The sequence below is a fragment of the Raphanus sativus genome, unplaced genomic scaffold (genome assembly GCF_000801105.2).
Source record: "Raphanus sativus cultivar WK10039 unplaced genomic scaffold, ASM80110v3 Scaffold3371, whole genome shotgun sequence".
NCBI classification, from domain to species: Eukaryota; Viridiplantae; Streptophyta; class Magnoliopsida; order Brassicales; family Brassicaceae; genus Raphanus; species Raphanus sativus.
This window is the reverse complement of record NW_026618677.1, coordinates 2,674-11,223: the sequence shown is the minus strand read 5'-3', so window position 1 is coordinate 11,223 and position 8,550 is coordinate 2,674. Positions and strand designations below refer to the sequence as shown.

At 34.8% G+C, this 8,550-nt stretch overlaps 1 protein-coding gene across 1 annotated transcript; it reads left to right on the top strand.

The window, feature by feature from the left end:
• Positions 1 to 5,183: 5,183 nt before the first annotated feature.
• LOC130506534 (aspartyl protease family protein 2-like) lies at positions 5,184 to 6,935 on the top strand. The gene has a single exon (XM_057001218.1). It carries the CDS (start codon positions 5,218 to 5,220, stop codon positions 6,670 to 6,672), a length of 1,455 nt encoding a protein of 484 aa, XP_056857198.1. The 5' UTR covers positions 5,184 to 5,217; the 3' UTR covers positions 6,673 to 6,935.
• Positions 6,936 to 8,550: the final 1,615 nt, after the last annotated feature.

Sequence of the window (8,550 nt, the reverse complement as noted above, 5' to 3'; positions counted from 1 at the left end):
ATGTACTTTGACATTTTTCTTAAAATAATAACAATGCATGATATGTAATCGAGGCTTTTTTCATAGAATAAAACAATATAGACATCAAAAGTCATTTGTACAAAAAAAAATTGAAAAATAAACTTTCAAATGGACATATAATTTTTATATACTTGAAAGAGAGGTTTGAATGGCATCTTAAGATAAATTTACAATTATTTTATAAACATTAAACATAATAGACCTCAATTTGTTTCTAATGTAGACTCTCTTTATCCAAACTTATATCTTTTATTTTGAATTTTATTTGATATAAATATATAAAAATAAATGCTTCAATGAATTAATAACTCAGACGGCAGATATTGCAATCAAAAGCTCATGAATCAGCGTGTCGCCGTCGAACAGTTAGGATTAGGGATGACACTCATTTCTTCGGGCTGCATACACATCAAAATATACAGCCCTAAACATATTATATAAACGGGTAACGATAATCCGATTGCGCAATGATTAAAGTCCACCAGATTTCTGAATAAATGAAACAATGAGTTTTACTGGTCTCGATAGGTGTCACGCTCACAAAACTAACTTTGTGACATGGATCTTATGTGCCTTCACAAGGTTAGACAGAATATTTCTTTATATATAAAGATTTTTTAATAAACTTTACATTGTTTTTTTGTAAATTATTTATTTTATTTTCTTGTAAATTATTTATTGTCATAGACTGCATTCATTATCAGTGAAAAGGTATAAAACAAAGTTAAGTCAACAAAATACTATTTCGATTTTCATAGTGTTTGGGATTTTTATGTTGTCCTCTAGATAGTTAGTTGTTACAACTTACCACTCGAAAATATATTATAGGGTTTTCTTAGTGCATCTCCAATTCTATACTATTTTTTACACTAAATAGAATTTAAAGTAAAAGTGCTATAATGGTACTATATTTCTTACTTTATAATATAGTTAAAAATATGTTTACTCCAAATATAGAGTCACTTGTTTTTTTTGTTCATCACTTTATGTTTTACTCTAAAAAAATATCACTGGAATAAATTATAATTCTATTATAAAATTACTCTATTTTAAATAAAAAAATAAAGCAAACCATCAGAGACCGTCTTACTAATTAATAACATAAGCAATGCCCCGATTACCTAATAGTGTCTTTTGCATCATATTATTAACTATGAATGACTATGATGGTTGTCTATATTCTCTAATAACTATTTGATAAACATGGTTCAGATGTCTTATCAAAAACATGGATCAGATGAGAAAAGACGATTTTATTTCTTTGAAACTTTTTAAAGCAGTTATTTGCCCAACTTCTTTTTTTTTTTTGNAAATTGTGCAATAATGTTGTACGGACGAATCCTTGCAAAGCAGCGAGGAGATTTGAAAGAATCGAATTTCATCACCAAATATGAGATTAAAGAGTAAAAAATAACAATATTGGAAATGGCAAGAGTAAGAAATTACCATATAAGTTATTCAAAGGAATTAAAATAATTTTCACAGTGATTCTTATTCTCTGCATGGGATTTCATGGCATATCAACAATGTCCTAAATCCTAATTAATTGCAACGTCATTTGTAGTTGCGTTCTTTTTCGTTGAAACTTTGAATTAATTTTGAAGTCAGTGGCTACTTTGATTAGCCGCGACGTATATTCTCTCTACTTGTAAATATTTAAACACAAAAAGCTAGAATAACAAACTAAATAAATAGGATTAGGAATATATGATCGTTCAAAGTGAATATGAACCCATGGATGGGAATAAATAACTATACATTAGTTAATTACTAACTTTTAATTAAAAGTTGATTAGTGGTGTAGTGGAATCCATTACACGACATTATTTTATTTGAGTTTATTCTTCTTGGTTACTGTTGTACTCCATTTGATAATATTGTTAATCACTTGTTTAGTCATAGTCGCCACTCACCACGTAATTAAACAAGAATAAACGAATATTCTTTATTTTATATAATCATATATTGAATTAATCAACGGTACTCATTTGTTATAAACGAAAAGTTTGTGGAAAATACCATCATGGTCCTATCTTCTATAAAAAATTGAAATACGAAACAAGGTTATGGTAATAATTCTGTTTAATAATGTAACTTGTTTAATGGTTAAAATGATTGTTTGCGTAAGTTGAAATCCGGTAGAAAACGAAAGATTTGATTCGAACCTCGTATATAACTCAAACAAAAAATAATTTAACTTTCAACTTTAAAAATATATAGTTATTGTAAATTATTTTGTACGTTTTCACTATTTGACCGTACAACACATATCTTCCCTGTCTTCCATAATGTTCATATCGATAAAATATACATAATATCAGAAATATATACATATTGCTTTCTTTTGCCTTTGGGTGGAGCCTAATCAAGAGCATTTTGGGGGTAAAAGCTTCACGAACCCGTAGCATAGGTCTTGTTAGACAATAAACAATGTAAACTATATAGCATATATTATTCCGCACTCATGTTGTACCTCTATTAACATGTCTTCCAAGTATCTGTATTGATATTAGTAGTCTTTTTAAAAAAAATCATCCATTTTAAGTTGTACCAAAAATGACTCTCCCTTCTCTCAAAGGGTAAGAAGTCTAAGAACTCTAACCTTGTTAACGATCAAGATTAACTCCGATATAGTTTAAATTATCTCTCTAGTCAATAACATCATGCAGGTTATCATATTTTGCAAGTAACACATAAAAAACTGACAACTAAAGACCGTGTCATTGTATTTCAAATTATCAACGGAGTTAATTAGCACGTACATGTGTGTGTGTAGACTCTAGAGTATGGGGATCTATTTGAATCTGGCTCTCGCAAAGTCACATGTAATGGACAAGTTCCATTTTATGTGGAGGATACGATCAATACATAATGTAGGACGGTACACATCTATAATTTTTTGTAGTCTATATTGTCTGTGGATCTAATAAGACTATGACCGTCGAGATCAGTAATATATTGATTGGTACCAGTATAAACGTCGTTTCACATGAGCAAACAAGAAAATGATATGATAAGATTAATAGTTGAATCATACAAACTTTCCAAATATGAAAAAGTGAGACTTTCGCATTACACATCAAAAAGAATTCAAATGCTGTAATCATATCATTCGCACACTCTTTGGCTCTTTCTCTTCGTTCTCCAACCTGAGGTGGAGCACGCAGATTGTCAATTATTCAGGGGTATTTTAGTAACTGTACATAAGAAATGTCGTCCGTACATGTAGAAAAGATCGAACGGGGTCGCTTTCGACCTAATTCACACTCCCACTTTACCGTTAGGTCAAGCTCCCATCTGAGAGAATCTTTTTGAGATCCATTATCAAGAATTTAAAAAGAGTCTGTACTTTTTAATTCAGCTAATCAGTGTTATATGCACATCATTACTTCGACAGGTGATTGATCAATTTATTTTATAATTACAAATGGAAAGTAAAGAACAGCCAAAATACAAAAACATATACAGATTTGATTTACAACATTAGTTTATTACATATATATATATACTGCAAAAGAGATTGTGTAATTTTGGGTGAGTGAAATGATACAATGTAATGTTAGATTGAGGTAAAAAAAGGGTAAACTAATAATATAAGAGAAGAGGGGACCATGAAAATAGATGTATCACATGATCTTTCTCTGGCTCTCTGAATATGGGCCTCAATATCTCTTCCTCCCCATTATTTGTGCCTGCGAAACCTTCTGGTTCTGGATAAGTCTTAACTCATTTGTCTAAATGTTTCTGGAATTATAGCAGCTAACAATCAGAGAATGAATCTTTGGATGATATAACATATATTTTGTCTTATCATATAACTAAGATGCTAGTTTTTAATAGGAAATTCCAAGTAATAATCTGATTAATTTTCTGGACACAAATATGTAATTAATGTGAAAAACTAGAATGAATGATTGGATGTTTGGATGATCTAACATATATTTTGAATGTTTGGATGTTTGAACATATAACTAGAATGTATGTTTGGATGATCTAACATATATTTTGTCTTAGCATATAACTAAGATGCTAGTTTTTAATAGGGAATTCCAAGTAATAATCTGATAAATTGTCTGAACACAAATATGTAACTAATGTAAAAAAGGATGACAATTATTGAGAGAGGGTAGGGACCAAGGGAGGATGAGTTTTATAGGCTAAAGACTCAAGAAAGGGAAATTACAAAGAGATGGCTCTTATGGGTGATTAATTCATAGAGTAGAGTAGATTAGTAGGCAAGGGCCTTCCCCATTCCTAGCTGTTCTTCTATTTCTATTTCTGAATCGCTCACTAAATTTTTTTTTGGAACATTTTAGTTTTAGTTTGAAATTGAAAACCAAAATGTATCACCTACCCACTCTTCCTTCCATGTTGTTTTTTAGTTTCTTAATTAGTCTGTTAGTTCTTTGATCAAAAAAAAAAAGTCTATTCGTTCTTTCAGAAAAAAAACTAGCTGACTTCAAAACTGATCTTAACACACAGACAACATACCCCTGTTGTGATTTGTATGAAAAAGTTCTCAAATATGATCTTCATAATCTACTAACCATAAAATCTGAACTATGGAACTATTTCTTCTTTTCGCTCGTCTCCAAATTCTTACTATCAATGGGCTACAAAAGGCTTTTGAGACGAGCTAATATCTTTTATCTTTTCATATTGAATTACTGAAATTCTTTAACTCAGAGATTTCTTTAAAGCCCTCAATACATTTTGGCTGGGCTATGAAACCTATTTATTGGCTATAACATGGGCTTACATCTCAATAAAATAAAGTACCGAAACTACGAAGAAAATTTATTTGGGCCATGAAACCCATCTACGGTGATAAACATGGGCTTGGTCCTCAGTAAACAGATAAGGTTCCACCAACACTTGAACTCAGATTATTGGATTTCAGTCCAATAATTTCAAGATTCACACAACTAAATTAATATTATCTCAAATTGTTTAAAAAATATATATATTAATAGAGTTCGTTAGGTGGAAATGTGAAAAAAGTCAATAATTTCGTTATGATGATTTTACTTTGTATATAAAAATAAAAAGGAAAAAAAAATAAAGTCTGTCCGTAATAATTAAAGTAAAGTACGCTTTCACACACGAGCTTCCTTTGCCTTTATATGCTTTGCTTTGTAGTAGACAACCTAAACTCTATACAGATCCTTGTGACAATAGTTAAATTTAAAAACCACTATGGGAAGAAAAGTCCAAAACACCCTCATCTTCTCCGTCGCCGTTCTCTTCCTCTCACTCTCCTCCGCCGCTTCTTCTTCCTCCCAATACAACACCCTCGTCGTCAACACTCTCCCTTCCTCTCCAATCCTCTCATCTCCCGACGAATCCGAATCCTTGAACACTGTGCCCGAATCCACAACTTCACTCTCACTCCACCTATCACACGTCGACGCTATCTCCACCTTCTCCGACGCAACTCCGGCGGAGCTCTTCAACCTCCGTCTCAAAAGAGACTCTCTCCGCGTCGAGTCTTTAACCAGCCTCGCCGCCGTCCGGAATGTCACGAGGAGAAGAACTCCACGCGCGTCCGGCGGGTTCAGCGGCGCTGTCATCTCCGGTCTCTCGCAAGGAAGCGGAGAGTATTTCATGAGGCTAGGCGTCGGGACTCCGGCGACTAACATGTACATGGTCCTCGACACTGGAAGCGACGTCGTTTGGCTACAGTGCGCTCCTTGCAAAGTGTGTTACAACCAATCCGACGCGATCTTCAACCCGTCTAAATCCAAAACCTTCGCCACCATCCCGTGCGGTTCTCGTCTCTGTCGGAGGTTAGACGACTCGACGGAATGCGTCAGACAGAGAAGCAAGACTTGTCTCTATCAAGTCTCCTACGGCGACGGATCGTTCACCTTGGGGGACTTATCAACCGAGACGCTGACTTTTAAGGGCGCACGTGTCGATCACGTGGCGGTGGGATGCGGCCACGATAACGAGGGATTATTCGTAGGCGCGGCTGGGCTGTTGGGCCTGGGCCGCGGAGGGTTATCATTCCCGTCGCAGACGAAAAACCGTTATAACGGTAAATTCTCCTACTGTTTGGTGGACCGGACGAGTTCCGGTTCAGCTTCTAAACCGCCTTCGACCATCGTCTTCGGAAATGACGCCGTTCCGAAAACCTCTGTTTTCACGCCATTGTTAACCAACCCGAAGCTCGACACTTTCTACTACTTGCAGCTTCTCGGGATCAGCGTCGGCGGCGCGCGCGTCAGCGGCGTCTCGGAGTCGCAGTTCAAGCTCGACGCCGCAACCGGAAACGGCGGAGTTATCATCGACTCCGGCACCTCCGTCACTCGGCTGACTCAGCCGGCTTACGTGGCGCTCAGAGACGCGTTTCGGCTCGGCGCGAAGAGGCTGAAACGCGCGCCGTCGTACTCTCTGTTCGACACGTGTTTTGACCTCTCCGGGATGACGACGGTGAAGGTCCCGACGGTGGTGTTTCATTTCGGCGGCGGAGAGGTTTCGCTTCCGGCGAGTAACTATCTGATTCCGGTGAACACTGAAGGGCGGTTCTGTTTCGCGTTCGCGGGAACGATGGGGAGTTTGTCGATCATTGGGAACATACAGCAACAGGGTTTCCGGGTCGCTTATGACTTAACCGGGTCACGGATCGGGTTTTTGCCTCGCGCGTGTTAAGATTGACTGATTTATTTACCAAACTCTTTATGGGTGAGAAAGCACTTTATCTACATTGTCATCATCAGTGATTTATCATACTACTCATTAGTAGGCTATTAACTCATTGTTAATGGAGGAGATCCCGAGATGGAGATTTTTATTTCTATATTGTTTAGATACGGTTTAAAATTGTATTTCTTTACTTTCAAGTCAAAGAGGAGTAAATCTTAAGTGTATTGTTTTTCTTTGAATGTTTTTAATAAAAGTAAAATTATTGGTTATTTCGCTATATTGTAGAGTAATAGATCTTTTTGCAATTCTCCACCTGATAGCACTTTGGTCATTCATCCAAAAATGTATACTCTTCTGGAAGTTATTTGCACTATCTTTACGAGTTAAGATCAGTTGTGTCAATCACTAGACTAGCTCACTCAGATTTTTAATAACTAATACATATCTAACTTACATAATTTCATATAGACCACTAGGTTCATTACTACCAAACAGTTTCAAAATTAAATTCCATGAATCTTCTTCGCAGTATTGCATTACCATTAGACAATATATTAGCATAATAACTAGCTATCTTTTTTTTTATTTTAATGCGTAATTCATCCTTCTATGCATTTTTGTGCATAACCTATGGTTTGGTGCATCTCGATATGGGGTGGACATGTACACTTGTGTTTCTCTCCATGTGAGCGAGAGAGTAGAGTGTGGACAGTTCTTGGTCTATTGTGTATTTTAAGAAGGAATCAATAATTCGGAAACTGAAGCAAGATAATTTCTTCAGAAAGTAACAAATCAAATACTTCTGTTTTTTTTGTCAAAAACAAATCAATAATATAATGCCTAGTAATCCAACTTTAGATATCAATTATAATTCGATAAAAAAAAAGATATCAATTATAAAAAAAAAAATCTCGAAGAGGATACAGAGACAAAGTGCGGCACATGGACCCATATGGTCAAAATAATGCAGCCACCGAACGAGCCACCAGTTTTATACTCATTTTCTTTCCCGCCGTTTCCTCCGCAAACATCTCCTCTTTCTCAATCACTTGCGCTTTTAGTGGAGATGTGATGACTGATGAGTCATTTTGACACTTGCGGTTCTACAAAGTAAAAATATTTTTTGTTTGTCAACCTAAAAAAAACACTAATTTATTAGATAACTAGTCGACTTTTAGAGATAAAGTGATGCCTTAAAAATTAAAATATATAGCCAGCATATCATCTCTCTTACAAAAAGTTATATTAACCATGATATTATAAAAATAATGTTGTTTTTTGAACTGTAAATGTTAGTTTGTAATTCATTTATCTTTCAACCGTTATTTTCAGATGTATTAAAACAGCCTTAAAATGTTCATATATATATTAAAAATCGAAAATGTTTAAATATTAAAATAGACGACAACTTTCCCTAACATGATGACAATTTGCATTTCCGAGTTATTCGAGGACAAATGTCTTGTTAGATATTAGTAGAAAAATGACTCGAAGTCGAGGAATCTATGTCATATTTGCACGTGACATATCAGACAAAGGAAGAAAATATTGTCCCAATCACTCAAATATCTCTCCACTTATCTATTTCTTAACTTTGTTTATTTTGTCAACGAAAAGCCCGGTGGGCTGACATGTTGTAATACAGTCCATAAAAACAAAGACACATAACAAACACAAAGGCCTATAAAACATCAGTTAACCAGTGATTTAACTACTTAACTCATATAGACATCAGTTAACCAGTGATTGATCTACTTAACTTAACTCATATAGAAACAGTTGTTAAGTCAAATCTCTGATTTATGTGTTATAAAAAAAAGAGAGTCAAATCTCTGATTCTGTGAAGCCTTTTCTTTTCTCAGACCAAATCCCAACATGGAAGAA

What these genes read in the sequence shown, in the direction of transcription:
- LOC130506534 (XM_057001218.1), top strand. Translation starts at nt 5,218, where the DNA reads ATGGGAAGAAAAGTCCAAAACACCCTCATCTTCTCCGTCGCCGTTCTC.